General features: G+C 40.1%; 1 protein-coding gene across 1 annotated transcript in view; it reads left to right on the forward strand.

Moving 5' to 3' along the window:
- Positions 1-19547, forward strand: part of WT1 (Wilms tumor 1) — a 38819-nt gene that overhangs the window by 15340 nt on the left and 3932 nt on the right. The window contains exons 4-6 of the mRNA XM_009334577.1: positions 8817-8919; positions 10330-10480; positions 17965-18054. Of these exons, the coding sequence (XP_009332852.1) occupies positions 8817-8919; positions 10330-10480; positions 17965-18054 (344 nt within the window). The remainder of the gene's footprint in view (positions 1-8816; positions 8920-10329; positions 10481-17964; positions 18055-19547) is intronic.

Below are 19547 nucleotides of genomic sequence, written 5' to 3' on the forward strand. Positions count from 1 at the left end.
CCGCCCGCCCCGGCCCGAGCGGGCATCTCCCCTGCCGGGCCTCCCCCAGCCGGCACCCGGCCTCCCGCTCTCCCGGGCCCGGCCCTGGGTGCGAGGACGGGATGCTGGGGGAGGAAAGGGAGAAGGAGTGAGCAAGGCGGCGCGGAGCTCTCGGTGCCGGCGCCGGGCCGCTCGGCAGCCTGTGCCCGGTGCCTCCAGCAGTCCTGCGCTGGCTTGGTTCCTCCGACGCACCCAGGGGAGCATGAGGTAGGACCGAGACCCGCTGGGTTGGTGCACTACCGTAACTTCACCTTGTCTCATCTACAATCGCTACCCTGAGCAAAAGAGCCGCCTTTTGATCTTAGCCAAGGTAAAGCCAAAGATTGCCTGCTCTGCTCTGAGTAGATGATTGGCTGTGAAAACTCCCCTACCGAAGGTAGGTATCATCAACTCACTTTGAGATGTTCTCGGTGTCTAAGCATGTGCTAACAGTCTCAAGTGAACAACAGGAGACATCTAGAAAAGCCTGTCTAGATCTATGCTTTCATGTAGCTGTCCATAAATGTGAAAACCTTGTTCAATATGGACTTTGTGTACAGTGCTGTAGCGTGATAAAGGAAAAAATATTATGGGTCTGCTTCTAGCTCATTCACAAATGGTGTTTGAAGGTTAGAGGGACAAGATAGTAGCAGCATAGTAAACTATCTGTGTTGGAATGAACGAGAGAATTGAGCCTGAAGAGATCTGTCGAGGAGCTCTTGTGGTTAGAGAAGATCCCCAGATCCTACAGTTGTGTACAGTTCTGTGTCTTCGCTGCCAATCATCTCTTTGTAAAGGTTATTTCCTACTTTTATTTTCCATAAGTGTTTTTGATTTCCTCTTTAAACTGTACCTTTAAAGATCAGTCATTGCAATGTTAGACACTGTTTTGTCTCTTCTGAAGAAAATATCCTACAAAATGGAGAAACACATCAACCTTGACCGAGGTCCAAGTTATTAAAGCAAGGAAGAGGTTATTCTTTGGGGAACTCAGTGGAAAAAAAAAAAAAGGACACAATAGAAATATTAAAGCAGTACTGAACAAAATAAATGGCTTCTTACTTGTCCAGGAGTCAGACTGTTAGCAGTGTAAAGTATGTGACCTAGGATGCATGAAAGGGGGCGAAAAAAAAAAAAACAAAGCTGAAAGTTTTGGTATAGGCCAAGATTGTAGAATCTGTGGAAAATCAGTGCTAGACATAGCCTCATCACTGGTAATATGAGCCAAAATAGTTATCTGTCTTTTCTGGCTGAGAGTTACAATACACAGTACCTCCAATCTCAGTTGCCATGAACATAAGGTATTCTTCCCAAGATTTACATCTTTAAAATATATGAACTGTTCATAAGTGATTCCCAGGCGTTTAGTATTTCAGATGCTTTTCTCAATCTTGTAGTTGTAATTTAAGAATTTTGGAATCAATCTTTCTGTTGAAATACGGAGCTTCTAGATTCTGTCCAACGATGACAGTCCTTGTTTAGCTCCTTGCCTTGAGTTCTCCCCACCACTTCTTGGCTTTGATAAGACTTCTGCGCGTTATAAGAAAGAAGAAAACATTACCAATAAGTTCTGCAAACAGTTAGAGAACTCCACAATTATATAAATCTTATGGGTCATACACTTTATACTTGACAGTAGACCAGTTCAGTAGCTTGCTTTCTGGTTCATGTTCAGCATAAGTTTAATATACTGAAATGAAGCTGTTGCCGTGCATTTCAGGTAGAGTTAGTTAGCAGCTTCTATGCTTAAGTTACCTAGTGGTTTATCAGAGAGCGTTCTGCTTTTAGCTGTTTACATTCTTGCCAATATTTGACTGATCAGCTCCAGAATCTCCTCACTTCAGATTAAGAGTTTGAAATTTGGCAAGGAATACTGTCAGGCGGCCAAAGCTGCGTCGTTTTCAGTCATGTGAAAATCATTCCCGTTGAGTTGCACCCTTACGAACAGTCCTGTTCATGTGTGATCAGAAGCAAGGGCCTGGCATCTAAACTATCGAATGATTTTATCTGCTCAAAGCCTGTGGCTTTAAGGCCTTAGAAGACTTTTTTTTCCTGAATGTTTTTTTTTCCCTGGATATTTTAATGTCGGATATTGGAACTGCGGGCAAGAAGTTTCTTTGTCTCAGTGGGTTTTAGCTTTCAGCTTTTAGTGCTTTCAGTAGGTGTAAGCCTTAGGGAACCGCAGAAGGCACGGCCTGAGTGTCAAGCAGAGGTGGGCAGTAAAAGGTATGGAATAGAGTGCCTGGCCAGCCATTGCTAAGTGGTGGAGAGAGACACATAAGGTGAACAGAGATGTTGTCTTCTGGCAGAGTACAACAACGTGATAGACTGGCAGGGGAAGGGGAGAGAGGTGTAAATGGGGAAGCAGATAGAAAAGGCTGCAGCCAGACTACCCCAGCACATGGAGTAGGTCCTAAAAGTTGACTTCTAGACATTTCTATGTACTGGCAAACCAGAAGAGGATCTGATGGCCCAAAACGAGCTGCTTTCTGCATGGAGTTGTCTCTGGAAGAAGACGACAACCCCCTACTGCTACCATATAGTCCAAGTGACTTGAATCTGTAGATTTTCACTTAGGTTCTGAATGCCAAAGATTGAGTTCAACTTGTGCTTATAACTCATTTGAGGGAAGAACAGTCCACATTTGGTGCCTTGTGAGCGTTGATTATGTGTTGCCTGTTTGTCCAGGGACTTCTCTGTCACCTTCTGAACTTTGGGTAGACGAGAGGGAGGGCTGGCTTGTTGTCTGCGAGAGTTGTCACACAAACTGTCAGCTTCAAGGATCTGAAAGGAAAACTTCATGGTTAAGGCAGTGAACATCACTGTGGGACTGGATTTTATCTCTTCAGAGCGCTGATGGTTTGTTCCTCATTTTGTGGTATTTTGTTTGGAGCAGCTGAGATCAGATTTATGCTGTTGCAGGAAAGTCAGTGGGTCCTTTGCTTATTACCCTGAGAACTCGGGTCCCAGGCATCTCAAAATGGACGTCCCACATTAGTGGACACCTTTCCCTTCAGTTTCTGTCCTTAATATTTTTGTGTTGCTTTCTTATTTGTCCAATGTGGAAAGTACTGCTTTCCTTCATAGTGTTGTTGTAGAGGTAGACCTCATGACTATAAAAACCTCCTTGATATTTTGATGAGTTCTGTATAAAAGTGACATGGAAATTATTTATACCAAGCAGGAAATGATACGGCATGGTAGACAAGAAGTGTAGCCACACACACAACAGCAAGACTTAACAGAAATATTGCATAGTTGTCTCTTCAGCAGCTCAAGTAAGAAGTTTTGATCCGTATTTCCAACAGTCATCTGAAACCCAGTATATAACCAGATGAAATTTGTTTGTTTGGTTGGGTTTTTTTCCCTTTTGGTTTCGCTTAGGTGTTAAATAGTCAGCATGTTCCATGGACACTTGTATATATTCCTGTTTGCTCAGGCTCACTGGAAGGAAGATTAGGTATGATCTCTGTAGAACACTATTAAAACTGCATCTAAAACAAGACAGTGAAAACTTATTTTCTCTAGGAGTGAATTGTAAAGTTTTTTTTGTTTAGCTGTGATGGTATTATTAGTAAAATTTGGAGGTGCAAAACTTCCTTCTTGGGTTCAGTTCTGTAATCAACATGAGTTGGGAACAGACAATGACCTATTGTCTCTAATACTGAATTTCCCCTTTCCCACTGATAGCTGAGGGTCTCATTTTGAAGGGAAGTGTTGGGTGAAATCCTGATTCCACTCAGGTCAATGGTAAAAAAACCCAAACCAAACAAAGACTATTGAAGTCAGAGAGACTGGGGTCCCCTGAAAATCCAGTGCCTTCCTTTCATCAACCAGCTGGTTTTCTCATTGAAGATGGCAGAAGGGCTGTAATCTGTGAAATCACATTTTTTAATATTCCTTTGCCTTGGAAAGTGCAGATAAAAATGCAGCTTTATACTCCACCCTCTGTAATAGTATTAGACAAAAAACAGGCAGAAACATGATCTTCTATATAACTAATCAGAATCTTTTTGCTGTCTCCATACATATTTTTCCCAGGGTGCTAGGATGGTAAATATTTTAGCAGAGGGAATTAACTCTACTTCTCTTCCTTTATGTTCTGTTATCAACGTGACTAGCCCACACCCTCACTTTGCCTCATTTTTGGCTCTGTTTCTAAACCCTAAAATTCCTGTTCCTGCATTGAAACACAATTAAATTGAGGCTTAATGTGGTGCCTGTTTTATGTAATCTTGCTTTCTGGCTTTTTTTATTCTTCCAAGTCTGAATCTCATGAATCAATGTGTATTCACGTTTCATCTGAAATTTTCTAACTCTCCTCAGTATGCCCTAAAGCTTCCCTTTTTTGGTTTATGAAATAATAATAAAAAGCTTAACTCTTCAGATTAAGTTGTAACTGCTTTATACATTAGACAGATGATTTCAGTTTAACAAAGTAAAAATGGTGTGAGAGAGAAATTGCAGCTTGATTATTTTTTAAAATATTCAGATTAGAATGTCATCTTTTATGAGGTTTTTTATAACCACTTAGATTGATACAACTCTCTAAAGCTGCTCTGTTTTTCATCACACATTCTCATCTGTAAAACCTTCATTTTTATTAATCTTTGTACAATCTGTACAACTTTGAGATTAATCATTTTAAAAGAGCTACTCTCCAAGTGTTAAGGATTTGCTGGGCTAATGGTAAATGCAAGCGCTTCTAAATACTCTACAAACACATAGCGCTTGCTTAGCGTTTTATGTTGCATAAGTATCAGTCTTTGTTTCCCAGTTATCTAGAGTTACATTTTATGGCTACGTTTCCAGGTCTGTTTCTGGCTGCCTAGAACCCGAGAACAAAATATACCGGGTCCTTTTTTCACCAGCTAACTCGAGTTCTAAATGCTTATTGTCCGGTTCTGCCTTTCTGCTGTTCCCACTGAAGTTAAAGGGAGTTGTATACTTACAAGTAAAGGCAGAACTAGACTGTGAGGCCAAATCCTTCAGTCCTTGCTCGAACAAAAATTTCTGTTGGATCCTGGCAGGTCAGCTTGGCTGCATCTGGCCTTGCTTAGTTTTGAGTCCTTTTAGGACTTGTGGAGGGATCGGTCTAGTGTTTCTCCTAACTATAACTCTGGGCCTTACGGGGGATTTTTTTTTCTTTCTTCTTTGGTTAATTCAGCTGCTCACCCCCTGATTATCCCCCTGCCCTTAGCTGAATTTCTCCTGGGGGCTGCTCAGCCCTTTGAGCGGGGGAAGACACAGCGTAGGAGCTTTGGCCATGCTTCCAGCCATGCTCTGAGCGCACTTGCAGCTGGGCAGCGAGCGGCTCCGTTGGCAGTTCTCCAGGCTGCTGCGGTGTTGCCTGAGCAGCCCATCCTGCTGGGAGTGAACCTGTGGGTCCTGGTCCCAGAAGCCTGTTTCTCCTGAAGTATCAGTGTTTACCTACCCTGGACTATCACTGTTCATCTGAACAGTGCAGTATAATCTCTAATGCCTCTTCTTTTTAATTTATAATGCATATATTGTTAGTGGGTCTGGGGTGTACAGTGTACACATTGCAGTGCTTTGGTGGAGATCTAGGCTGTTACCTAGTCCTGAGAATCTAGTGGGACAAAATTTTTCCCACTAGACAATATTATTCTTATAGATTTGGTGGCCTAAGTGTATGAGGCATTGTCTCTTTGCCTAGTTAGACAGAGTGCCTGACTAGAAAAGATGAAGGTTAAGGAATCTCCTATTCTCTTAAGTTAGATTTCCATTTATGTAACGTACTGCTCCTACAAATTCATCAGTTACTTGTATTGCTCATATATGTGGGATTGCATCTGATCATTATCTCTTGTATGCAATAAAGCAGGTGTTTGAGCTTCAGTAGGAGATTTATATTGGTTCTTCTATCAGTGCTTTTATTTTAGTATATAAATTGCGGCAATATGAAACAAGCCAACTGTGCAAACTGCGGTATACATTTTGTGGCATGCATCATGGATGCATTGAGTAAAGGGGCTGGAAGAAAAAAAATTGTATCTCACAATGAGGTTACTGTCGATGCAGGGTGAAGGCTGAAGTTCAAGAGAGCAGTGGTGTAGGGACCGTTAGTGAAAACTCCTCCTTCAGTGTTCCAGTTTCTCCACTGACTGGAAAGAACATTCACCTGTTAACTTCTATCTCCCTGAAAGTCAGATTATTCCATAGTGCTTCATAGTGAATAAATAGTATTTTAACCAAGAAATCTCACGTGATCCATTTTGCTGTCATCATCCACATGACCACGTGGAGTACCAGCCAACCTTGATGGAAATGTGCCCAATGTAAAATGGGAACTAGGGTTCCTGATTATTAAAGCGTCTCTCCTAGGGAGCTGGTTAAGTAGATGGCTATTCATTACTTAGTCTATTATGGGTCAAGAGGCTCAGAAAACAGGTTTTAATCTTCAAGGCTTTGTAGTTGTATGTACAGTTTTAGTGAAGTGTAACTAGAAATAATGGGAGGAAATATGAAAAAGGCTGAATGTTGAGGAAGGCTTCCCAACTGTGCGATAAGAATTGAGATGGAGATCATTTGGAGGATACCTCCCATTCATAGAGCCATTCCTTAGGGCACAGACAGGGTCTTTGTCCTGCTTCTTATTCCTGGGAGGAATTATTTCAGAACTGACTGGTCTTTACAAAAATGGTTATCACTGAAAGATGAAAACCATGTGAATTTGGAGGGAAAGTTAGGTTGTGTTTTATGGTGTAAGCTTTTACTGCGTATTCCTGTTCCTCCTTCTAAAGTTTCTGTCCTGGGAATTCTTCTTATCTAACTGTGTGTCTCTTGTTTATTGTAATGTGTAAGGTTGCTAGCACAGGCGTGAATGAGAGGTTACATGGTTACTCAGGGTGACTAATGCTGAAGTTCATATTTACCCTTGATTTACTGCTACGTTACAGATCAGGAGTAGCTTCTACTGCAGAACTTCCTCCTTATAAATGGTAGTTCTCATTTAATTTCTGTTTTAAAATGCACTGTTTAATTTGTGATTAACATGGGTATCACCGTGGGTTGGGTGCTTTTCAACCTTTTTTTTTTTTACTATCTGTGGACTTGCTGCCTTTCAATAGAGAGGAACATTCGATGCTGGTGGGGAACCTGAATTGAGCAAATGGTCATGTTACTTGTATTAGGGAACAAAAGGCCACACCCGGGCCCTGAGCAGAAAGGAGACCCTATTTAGTTGGGCATAGTACATATCTAGAGAAGAGTTTAATCCATTTAAATCAGATAATGGTATCTTCCTTTCTCTATTATTACAGATAATACTACAGATCAGAGATACTTTCTTGCCACCACCCTAGAACTTATTTCATTATGGTCACCTGTTTGCCACTTTAAAATAAACAGAGCATACCTTCCTAAAAGGTGTAGCCTTTGATTTGAATAGCCAGGTGGAGCCAGGATTTGAAATGAGTATTTTAGGCAGCGAAGGACTTGATCTGAAGGAACACGTCTGCCAGGTGGCAGTCTGCAAGCCTCTATGGGGACGACTAATGAGGAATGCGACCCACACTCTGCAGTAAGAGCTGTTCACAAATACTGTTCCCCTCCTGTTTAGTGAGGTTCACAAACCATTTAGACATCTCCCGCATTCCAGTTCCACTGGCTGTTCTGCAAATCACTTAAGAGGTTTAAAACTTCCTTGTAATTCTACTCTGCACGTGAACTTTGAGTGAAGAGAAAGGAAGGACCAGTGAAATGAGAGTCTGGGCCTCAGGGACCCCTTCAAATTGCTATTGCAAGCATTTGGCAAAGAGTGGGATAACATCCTATGAATCCATCTTTGTCCCTAGCTCTGCGCCCTTGGGCTTTGTTCTGTGTTTTCTAATTTCTAGTGCAGTGTAAAACATGAACACTTACTGTTGCCAATGTATATTAATACATGTGGCAGTGTACACGCTAATGTAACATACTCATTTAAAAATAAAAACTAAAATTTATTTGCATAATGTAAGAAGGTTGCGACAAGAAACACAGCAATGTTCCTAACGTTCTGGACAGGAGAACACAGGATTTTGAAGAATATAATCAGATAAACATATGGTGGTGACACCCCCAAAACACAACAAAGGTTACAAATTTTTAAAATTATTGTGATGATGCTGCATGAGGAATTCTGAAAGTTTATACCTAGTAGGGATAGGCTGGTTTTGTATTTTAATTTTATTTTTATAAAGGGTTAATTTGTAGCGCATCCTGCAAGCTGATATGTGGGATAAATAGTTTGGACACTGATTTGTAATCTCTGTTTATGAGTACATGACTGCTATTCTTATAAATGTCATCACTTTCTTGGTAGTATCTGGTAATATCTGAGTCATGAGGTGCTGACAAAAATCCACTGCACTTAATGTGAAACTTGAGGCATTTTGCTCATTCCAAAAGATATTAGCAATAGCAAGCCCCACATTTAACTGATAAATAATGTGTACATGTGCACATGACAGTTATGCTGCTTTGTGGATTTTTTCCTCTTACCTAAAGTCTTTGTGGAAATACATCAGAGTTCAGATCATGGCAATTTTTTTTTTTCTGGACTGTCTTAATGGATACTAATAGATGTATGTATGGAATCAATGCATTGTGTCAGTGGGAGCAGATCAATACGAAGGCAGAGCAGGCTTCCTTTGGTGAATTTCATTTGAACTTGGATATCCTGGCTATAAAAGCGAACTCTGCGTATGTTATCACCGACTTAAGAAATGAAACCTCTCACATGGAGCTGAGTACTGAAAAATATTTCATTTCTCCATTATTCCCCTCTTTATTTACAGCCATACAGCAGGATATGAAAATGAGAACCACAGTGCTCCCATGTTATACAGCTGTGGGGCCCAATACAGAATACACACCCATGGAGTTTTTAGAGGCATACAAGTGAGTATAGTAGGGCGTTCTTCATAGGGAAGTAAAACTGCTGCCTGTTTATAATATTCATTTACTACTTCACTGGTATTTATAAATCCATCCTTGATTTGCGGTTTCCCTGTGTTGTCAAGAAATGCTTTACCTGTGTCCTGACTTCACTGAAGCCATTGAAGTATAATATAAGATTTCTTTCTAACACAATCATTCAAAATCATTTATTTCTTCCTCTGAAATATATCTGCGAGACAATATTCCTTACCAGCTTCTCAGGATGGTCCAAAATATATGATCCAGTTTCCAACTTCTAGCTCCAGTCACTTTGGCCGTGTGAAGCTTCTGTGGTTACAGTGGACTACGTCTGATAACTGTATATAAGAAAGAGTTAGATGACATTTTGCTTTTACGGATTTCTGAAACTTTACTAATTCAAACATATTTCCTTAAAACAAAATATAATAAGTGATTGTTTTCTAATGACTAAGTAATTAGTGAATTTTCGGAAGGAACTTACCATTCATGGGAGTTAATTTCCTCCCTTTTCCAAAACAATCAATAAATACCACTGTAAAAGATATACCTCCGTAAAACTGATGGCAAAGTTGTTACATAATATTTGTCTCTTCTGTGTTGCTCTGTGTTGTCAACATACCTCAATGGTTTTAGGTAGCATCTTTTCTCCTTTTCCTTTTTTCTATAGTTTAATAAGTCATTATTCAGTGGCAAGCTCTCAGAAATAGGCTCGTGAGCCAGCTTTCGTTGAGTGAATAAAAGTAAGCAGTTGACATTGTTTAAGAAAGTTAATTATCCACAAGGTGAAGATCATCTTTGATGGAACATTGTGAAAGTGGCCAAAATGCATTAAGGCTGAACTATTCACCAGCTCCAACTATACAGTCATTCTTGTTTTGCTTTTTACCAATTTGTATTAACCCAATACATTAATTTCCCTGTCCTTTAACTTCATGTGAGTATTTAAAATAAAGAGGAGAAGGCTACTATGGCTCGTGCTCTTATCTCTTACACTGGTATAAGCCTAAAACTATTTCATATGCCAACGAGTGTTCTTCCAGGATTGTGTGATTATACATGAGGTCACAATGTGGCCCATTTAATCCTGCATATAAATATTGGCGAGAGAATTTAATAAGTAGAGTTCACTGTATTTCACCTTCAAATAATTTTAATACTTTGCAAAGAACAGATTAAGGTGTTCTTTGTACACCTTTGTACACCAGTGTAATGAAGTACACTAAGGGTGTACTTCATTAATGTAAAATAAAATAAAATGGCCTGTTTGCAATATAATATATTTAAGTATCTCTTTGTCCCAGAGAAGTGCCTCTGATTGTTTGTCTTTGAATATATTAAGTAAAAGCTTGAGAACATACACGTTGCATTAGCAAGTCTCTGTCATTGTAGGATGTCCGACGGGTGCCAGGAGTAGCTCCAACTATTGTCCGATCAGCAAGCGAGACAAATGAAAAACGTCCCTTCATGTGTGCGTACCCTGGCTGTAACAAGCGATACTTTAAGTTGTCCCATTTACAGATGCACAGCAGAAAGCACACTGGTAAGTGTCAGCATGGATTGGTATAAATCATGTTACAGCACTGAACAGCAAAGTGGGTAGGGTGATTTTAAAATAGCATAAGGTGCAAGAAATGATCTGCCAGGTCAGGGGCAGTGAGAATCTGTCAGATGAGGTATGTACATGCTCTGTCATCTGGGCAATCCCTCTTTCGGATGCAGAAGACTCTCTGAATCCAGTGAAGAAAAACACAGAGCAGTGCTGACAGCAAGTAGATCACCTCCCTCCCTCTCTTACTGTTATAGGGCATCGTTCAAGGCTGTGAATCTTCTTTTTTTTTTCCCCTCCCCCTTCCCGTTTAGGAGCATCAAAGCTTGTTGCAAATCTTAACTGTTGTTAACTATTAAGAAGTTTCCTCTGCAAGAGGAACCTAGACATTTAGCATCCTCTTGTCCTCCTTTTCTGGGTGGGGGTGGAGGCAGGGATTGGCAAATGAGCTTCCTTGCTATGAGATCTTTCCATGAAGAATTGAGCCTGAAGCCAGTCACTTGTAGGCTACGGTCTGGATTCTCTCTGAGTTCAGGCAATATAAGTTACATCTCAAAATGTGGAAATCAAATGTCCTGCTGCACCTTGCTGAAGGGTAAATAGAATTATTTCCCCTATTGGGAGATCTATACTGTTGGAGATGTATAATTATGATATAGCTTTAGATATGCTCTGTATTATTTTTGATGGCCTATCATATTTTTATTTAGACAGTTCTTTCTGTGCTAATCTAGAAATTTGTGGATAAAATCTGTAAATATGGATGCTCAGTTAACCATTAGTATGATGGAAAGTCAAAGCGATGAAACAGACAACAGGAAGGCAGTCCATATTGTTGTGACTTAGGAGATTGTCTAACATTTAATAAAAAATAGTTGCAAACTTTTCCTTTTGGAGACCATGTGGTCACGTTAGTTAATTGTGTAAAAACAGTAAGAAATGAACATTACAAAGGATTTTTAATTTCTGAATGGGCAAGTCACAAAATAATTCAGATAGACATCTTCAGTGTTGCTCAGATTACACATTCAAGATAATTTAGATTGTAACTGGAATTTAATCTTTAGAGCTGAAAGCCTACAGAAATGCTATTTTATTTTCTGTAAATAAATTGGAAACAGAAGAAAATTTGGAGATCTTTCGGGGTCCATTAACTGGGGTGTTTTTCTTGAGTATGCCTAAACAGTTCTGAATTTTTCTCATAATCACTATTTCTTTCATTCCTAAATTGATTTACACTGTATTTCAACAGTCATAATTTGTTTGTTCTGGTCCTGTATTTTATTCCATTTAGTTGCTTGGCTTTCGCAGTATTATTTCTGGATGCATCACAAGGACTTCAGCTTACATCTTTTTTTTCTCCTTAACTGGGGAAGATTTCCAGCATTATACCACATACAATCTAGGCATGTAGAGCCACAAAAGCCCCAGAAGACATAGAGGATAGGACTATGGCTCTCTAGCATCCCTAGAGAGACTTCTCCCATTGTCTTTGAGGTCATACATGCCCCTTCCTTCTCCTCTGGTTTACCTGATAGTGGAACAGGGTAGAAGAAAAAAAATGTTTTTTCCCCCCCAAACACCTCTTCTGTACAGGTGGGCCCAGATTTTCTGCCACTATATTTTGATATGTTGACAACAAAACTTATTTCTCAAATCTTTGCAAGTTGTTTTCCGTAAGAGGCCAGCTTGATTCCCAAAGCTTGTATTTGGTGATACAAATGTTGCCGTTGATAAGACCATGTAAGCTTTCAGGGCTGGTTGCGGCTGAAGAGAGGAAGCAAGGGACAGTGCACTGCTGGTATGAGAATTGCTTGGGTAACTTGCCTGGTTGATGCATTCAGCTTTAGGATCAGAAGGGAGTGCTCCCCTTTATCAGGCTGGTGGGTTTTTGTCCTCAGCCGGGTGTATGGGTACTAGCCATTTCCTATGATTATTGTCTGGAAATTCTACTTACCAAATTCCCAGCTGCTGTAGAGACTTAGAATATGATGCCCTTCATTTCTTGTCTCCTGTCTGTTAGTCCTAGTTTTTGAGAGTGCTTGGTGAGCTATATTATATGGGAGCATCTGGAGTGGATGGTCTACGAACACTTGAGTTAACATATTTTCTTGGCTGCTTGGCATGGCGGAGAGTCTGACCTTAGTGGCCGTAATGGTCTTTTTCAGTCCCGTGCTCTTCAGGAGTCCTGGGCAGTTGAACCGACTGTTGTGATGCAAAGCCATTTCCAGTCTCCTTTGTAACTTCATGTCTTTGTCTATCTAACCCTGATTTGTGTCTCCTATGTGTGGAAAAGCTGATTGTCAAAAGCAAAATTTGGAAACCAGTTTTCTCCAAGGGCAGATCAATCATCACTATGAAGAATGTGTGTGTCTTGTTGATAACAGTTATGGTAGCTACAGTTCACACTTCTCTGCACCTTCTTTCTTTTCTCTACCTGCTTGTTTTTATATGTTAGCGGATATCTTAAGGGGCCAGTATGACTCGAGTGAGGCTGTTGGTTTATGTTGATAATTATGTGTCTGTCTCTTAGACTCTCTGATCATCTTTCTGTTTATAACCCAATGAACTCCAAACCCCCATTCTAGAGTTCTTTATTAGGTACAGAAATTGGGCTTGGTGGAATTAGCATATTAGACAGAAAGTAGTTGGCAAACGTTAACACCTAATATCTTACTAAACAGAGGGATATGTCTCTTCTTCTTTTGCTTCGATGTTTTGATGGGGAGGAATCCTGATGAGCCAGCCTAAAGTCAGGAGAGCTGTCCGATGTCAGCTCAAGTGGAGGATGATTTGGTTGTGTTTGGTATACCTCTCTACAGCCAACAAAAAATTTTACTAGTCCTCCTGTAGGGTGGTTCTGGATTCACTCAGGGGTTTGAAGCTCTTCCACCTTTCTTCATGTAGTGGTAGGTAATTTTTTAAAAATTATGAACACATGATTTGAAAACAAGCTGTTACATATATCTAATATTAAACCAGCAGAGAGTATCTTTGCAGAATAATGTCGGCTCTTGATTATCTTTTTTCTTTCTATAATAGATACTTACAGAGGACTGGCTCATCAGATCTTCCATTCTTCAACGGTTGCAGAATTGCAAAATCAAGCAGGGCCCTGAAACACCAAGCTGGATTCTGTAATCAGTTTTTACCAATGTTTCAACAGAGCCTTAGTTGAAAATATGTTGACATTTTGTACCCTCCAAGACTGCTTATCCATTGTTAACAACGCCTTTATTGAAACATGTACAGCCAAAAAAGCTTTTTTCTTATCTTGGTGTATTTTGCTGCAGTAGATAGGCCTCTGAAAGGAAATGCAAAAATACATATAACTTTTCAACAGTACAGCAAATAATGTGAGTTGTCATTCTGTGGCAGACTTCAGAGACTTCTTTGCAGAAACAAATTGATGTCTAGACCTCCATAAATTTCATTTATGGTGGAAACATCAGCATTCTTGCCAGAGACCCTTTGGGTTCAGTGCCACCCATTGGAAAAACTGGATTTATCCTAACAGAAAGCTGAACATCTTTGCAGAGGAAATTTCCTCTGCCTGTTTGCCAGGGATATTCTTCAGCCTAAATATGCTCAACTGCAGGTACGATTTTCTACAATGAAGTATGAGAATCTGTAAATTGGGAAGGTTGTCCTTTATGTGGTAGGGGACTCAGGTCTCGGTGGTGAATTTCTGAGGCTGTGGGGGATGTAAGTAATGAAGTCTAATAGTGATTTTTATGCTAATTGTCTGACAATGATTTCTTTTCTTTTACAAAAGCAAATATCCTTTTACTGTGGCGTATGCCACCGTGCTGCTAAATGCTTTACAGTCATCATTACAACACCTTTGAAAGACAGAGCTATGTCCGCTATATTCAGAGGTGATAAGTTGATAAATGGGTGTAATTGTGCCTGAGCTGGGAACCGCACAGGCTCTCCTCTTAACAGTCTGGTGTGGTAACTTCTAGGATAGCACTCTTTCATTAATGTTGCTTTGAAATACTGACCTTCATACTTAAGCTGTGGAATACCATTCTGCAGAATACTGTGGAAGCTGAAAGCTTATGTGGGTTCAAGAAACAACTGGACAAATTAATGGAAAGAAACTCCATTAACGAGTGTTAAATAGAAAGCACCTTTGGCTTAGAAAGTTGTTAACTCATGAACTGCTGGATACTAGGAGTGTCCAGGGAAAGTACTGCTGCATTCTTGCTGTCTTCTGCTCTCCTGCAGGCATCTTCGGTGAGCCATGGTGAGAGACTGCTGGGCAGGATGGACCTTTGGCCTCACCCAGCAGGGACTGCTTTTAGGCTTTCATTTCTATGGCATAAAATAAGAATACTTATGTATTTAAAATACAAGATTACTTTCAAAAAGTAATGACCTCTTGCACCTGAACTACAGTGTGAGGATGACAGAAAACATTACCTATAAAGGCTCCTTACTTAATAAAGAAACATGTTTTATCTAAGTTTGCTAAAGCAAATGATACTGAATAGAAAAATGTTATATTAGTGAGGTAAAGTTGTGATTATGAGCTTGTGCTCGTTTGATTAAGTGGGTATACAAGAAAAGGGGTTTAAATTGGTGGAGTATAGACAAGCCTTCAAATTCCTATTCAGACTTGCAGTCTCTGGTTTCAAAATCAGCCTCCACTCCTCATGTTTTCTTGTTAGCGGCGGGCTTTTGCTCTTGCAGCACACCTTAATTAAATGCAATGATTATTAATATTTTGTGCAACTGCTACAGCAGTAGGATTTTCTGTTTTCCCATGCGTCTGGGCAAATGAATTCGCTCCAGAGAAAATGTGCATGCTCCTTCTAGTTTAAGTTAACTATTTTTGAGCAAATAGGTTTATTTTATTAGAAGCATTTATTGTGATATGTGCAAAGGCTCATTCGTACTTGTTCTGTGATTGTTGAGCTTTATTTTTTCTAAATATTTTCCTAAATATTAAAGAACTGCTGTTCCCCCTATCCTCTCTGATCTTGACTATTTCATTATGCACTAAGTTTAGCCTTTCTTTTTTGTGCCCTCTTTCAGTAATGAAATGTAAAAATAATCATGGAAGCCTCCAAGACGCAGGTGGAAGGACTGGTGAAGCTCATCTTCATCTCCTGTTTTGTTTTGAAATTGTATGTGGTCACATAGGAAGGTGACAGCATTATGGGATATTTTTTGTACATTAAGAGACTTTAGCCTTTTACTGCAGAGGCTTTAATAGGCCTGGGGAAACTAGACACTGCTCTAACCCCTCTCGGTATAGTGATTTAATGAGGTACTAACAGACTTTTTCTAATCTGGGACATTTCTGTCATCCTGTTCTGATGAAACTTATGGGAGTTAACAGGTATGTGACAGTTGGCTTTGGCAGGCATTTTTCTTGGCACTAGCTGACGTGGAAGATGTAGAAGGAAAGGGAAATTAGGATTTCTGTCCAAATACTGTGCCTCTTTTTGTTTGTTTGCTTTTTGTTTTCTACACAGTGTCATCATATCTCTGTGTAAGCATCTTGGATTGATTCCTTTAATATATGCATTGGTTAAATTTGTCCTTAATTTAATCAAGATTATATTTTGAAGTATTTAAAGAAATACTTTCATGTGCATGCCATCAGACCCGCTATACCGTTTTATTCAAATACCTCCTTAACCATCTTCTGCGTTTATATTGCAATTAGCAGACAATCATCCTGTCGCTGCATTCTGCTCTGCTGACATTCCCCCTCTTAAATCTGCCAAAGGGCTGAATTCCTTGGAAGTAAGTGGTTTCTGAAAAGCAGGCACTCCCCAGGGAGTCCTTGCGGTCAAAGTGTACGGAACTATTTCAAACACCTGTGGCAACTTTAATCCCTTATGCTAATAAATTAAGCACAGCAGACATGGAAATTGTCCACACCTAGGTTTGAGAATCAGTAAACTCCTTTGGGTGACTGTCACAGGAAGTTAGCTTGTTCTTGCAGATTTAGTTGCTTTTGTGAAATTTTGATCTTAGACACACCAGTATGAATTTGGAATGCTCTTCTTAATATGCTACTTATACCGTAGATATATGATCAGAATGCTTCTGCTTTAAGCTAAAAGACTTTCTTTTATTATTATCTTGTTCTGAGATACCAGTGCAACCAGAATACATTTCCTCATCATAATAAAATCAGAAATGCAGACACTTGCAATGAAGATTTATGAAAGTGATATGTGTTTAAAAATATACCCAGAGAAATTGAACCCGCTGCCCACTTCAGCTGATGTTTTTCTTTAGGTCCTTCCTACTGGACCTTTGTTTTACATCTCAGCTTTCCACCGTAGACAAAGCAGGTCCCAGCTGGTCTCGTGTGTACCTTCCAGATAAAACCCAGGATTCTCCCGGCTTTGCAGTGAAAGATGTTTCATTACTTCTGGTGCTGAGGCCTCTGCGCAGGGCTGTGGCACTGTAAACAGGCTTTATGTAGGTATAAATGTAATTACATCTGAGGCTCTTGCAGGATTCCAGCGTTGTGCAAAGGGACCTTAGACTAGATCTGAAAGATCATACAGCTCCTCTTGTAACAGCATAAGGATTAGGTTTTTTTGTGCTGGCCAGATTTCCCCAACTCTGCGGTATGCTGCCTGCCAGCAGTGTTTCCCTCTTTCCTCAAGCTCCTCGATCGCTGCATTTTTGCATGTTTATGTGGTTGGCAAAGCCCTTTGCATTGAAAATCATGTTCATTTGAGAAGCTAGCTTGTAGGGATTTCATTTTTTAAAGAAGTCAGAATCTCACTTTTCGTCCCAGAGAAAACCCATCCTGAAGACCTCTGCTGAACTGTATGGGAGGTGGAGGAAGAGTTTATGTTTACATGAGGCTTTGCAAGAATTCATAGGCTTGCCTGCGAGAGGTGTGCAGCTAAATGAGAAATTCTATTTAATGGTGCTTTATGCAGAAACATAATTTGTGTTTTGGGGAAGAATGTTTTTTTCTGTGGTTGAATTTTGCTCTTCATTTCCTTTTAATCCATTTAGCATTGTTAAAATTACCACCTACATGGATGTCACTGATTTCATTTTTGCTTCAAATCCAATTTAAAGCAAACTGCAAGTTGTTCCCTTGTACAAATTATATATTACTGAAACAGGTGGAAAGAGCTTAATATGGGGGGGGGGGGGGTCTGAGAAATATAAAACAAGAGATTTCTGCTCTTTTCCAGCAGAAAGCAATAAAAAAAATTTCATGCAACCTGAATTTTTTTGTAGCTTTAACCTAATGGGCTGTTTTTTAGAATAAGCAGATTTAATATCAGTGTCAATGCAGTAGAATTATGCCAGTCTTTCCCCACTGATTCCAACACAGTTGTATGGTTTTATAGCAAATGAGTCCTGGTGTACCACTAGACTACTTTAGACAGGAGAGAGGCCTTTTCGTGTAACACGTTTCATCTTCTGATTCTGGTTGACGTGTTCCCTCATTTAGCCACATTTTCTGATAAACCGTTTGTCCTTTACAGGTGAAAAACCTTATCAGTGTGATTTTAAGGACTGTGAACGGAGATTTTCTCGTTCAGACCAACTCAAACGGCACCAAAGACGACACACAGGTTTGTTGACAAGACATCTCTGCTCATTAGAGTTCATCTTTATATGTGAATTGCGATCCAAAACCGATCTAACCTTCTCTTTTTCTGATGTTGTGTCTGCTCATACACGATACTTGTAGTGCCAAATTCTTGAAGTTAGCTTTAGGAGAGGACTGTATTTGTTTTTTTTTATTGGCATTTCAGCACTACTGTGGTTGTACAGGTGACACTTTCTTCCTGCCGCCATCTTTTTGAAACAGCTTTCTTAATGAAAGTCTTTGCTCTATACGGTATCCCCAATATAGGGAATATATTATTTTTAAAAACCAAACAGTTCTGCAAGAAAAAGTTGCCAATGAGTAACCTGATAAAGGCTACTGTTGGTATTCCGATGTTCAAGTGGCAATGCTAATAGGTGAGTGCTGCATGTGCATAACCTGAAAGGCTGGTGGAATTACTGTGCACTTATATGTGGAAAGCAGAAGTGGAGAAGGAAAAGCCACACCAGCTAGTATGCTTAAGACGATAATTCAGCAAACCACTTAAGCTTAGATTTGAGCCTTTTTTGAATTCTGCCAACTAAAGAAGGATTCTAGGAGCAGCAGGGAGAGAAACATCAAAGATCTGGCTGGTTAGATTGCACAAATAGCCTGGAGAGTGTATAGCAGTTCACATACAGCAGAGAGGGCAGCAGCAGTCATGAATGGGTCTGGGTCCTAGCTAGACTTGTGTATCTTTCTCAGTGAATCATTTACAGGGTGAAATGTTCCAAGACAGCCAAAACTACTTGTGAGTTCAGTCCAAATTCAGCAAGTTGGTTTTTGCGCATACACCATTTTCTGGAAATGTCAAGACAGTCCATTTCAGCATTTCAGAAGTTCTTGGAGGTCTAGATTAGATCGATTGGGGAGACAGCTGCCCTTCTCAAAGTCACAGAAGAGGAGATGGTGATGACTCCAGCCTCCTTGCTGGGAGTGGAACCATGAGGGCACTCTGCATGGAACACGAGAAAGGGCTTCAGAGTACTTCTCTGACTGAGTCACAGCAAGAAATTGCATTTGGGTCTCCTGTGTGAGAGAGGGTCTCCTCCTCCACTCCCCTGAGGGAGTGGCCTGACAATTGGTTTACTCACTGTTCTGTGGTGGATTTCTGCCCATTACTTTTCTTGCTAAAGATGTTCTATCCCACTTAAACGGTGTTGTTGAAAGGTGTAGGAAGTGTCTCTGAAAGCTGGTGGGATGATACATTTTTAGCAACTGCATGCTAGAACATATCTGTGTTAAGCAGTCCCCAAGACTTATGTGTAGTGTGTAAAGTAAGTATGGGAGTATATAAAAATATACCTCTGCACCTCTATTCTTCTTATGTCATATTTGCTCATACATAATGCCAATAGTGCCAAGCCACAGGATCAGAATTAACAAAGTTTGCAGATCCTCCTTAGCCCAACAGTGTAAGTGGGTGTTTGCTTATGATGGAGCTGTTTGGATGCTTCAGTCCCAAACACCCAAACA

This window comes from Pygoscelis adeliae, unplaced genomic scaffold (assembly GCF_000699105.1).
Source record: "Pygoscelis adeliae isolate BGI_AS28 unplaced genomic scaffold, ASM69910v1 Scaffold171, whole genome shotgun sequence".
Taxonomy (NCBI): domain Eukaryota; kingdom Metazoa; phylum Chordata; class Aves; order Sphenisciformes; family Spheniscidae; genus Pygoscelis; species Pygoscelis adeliae.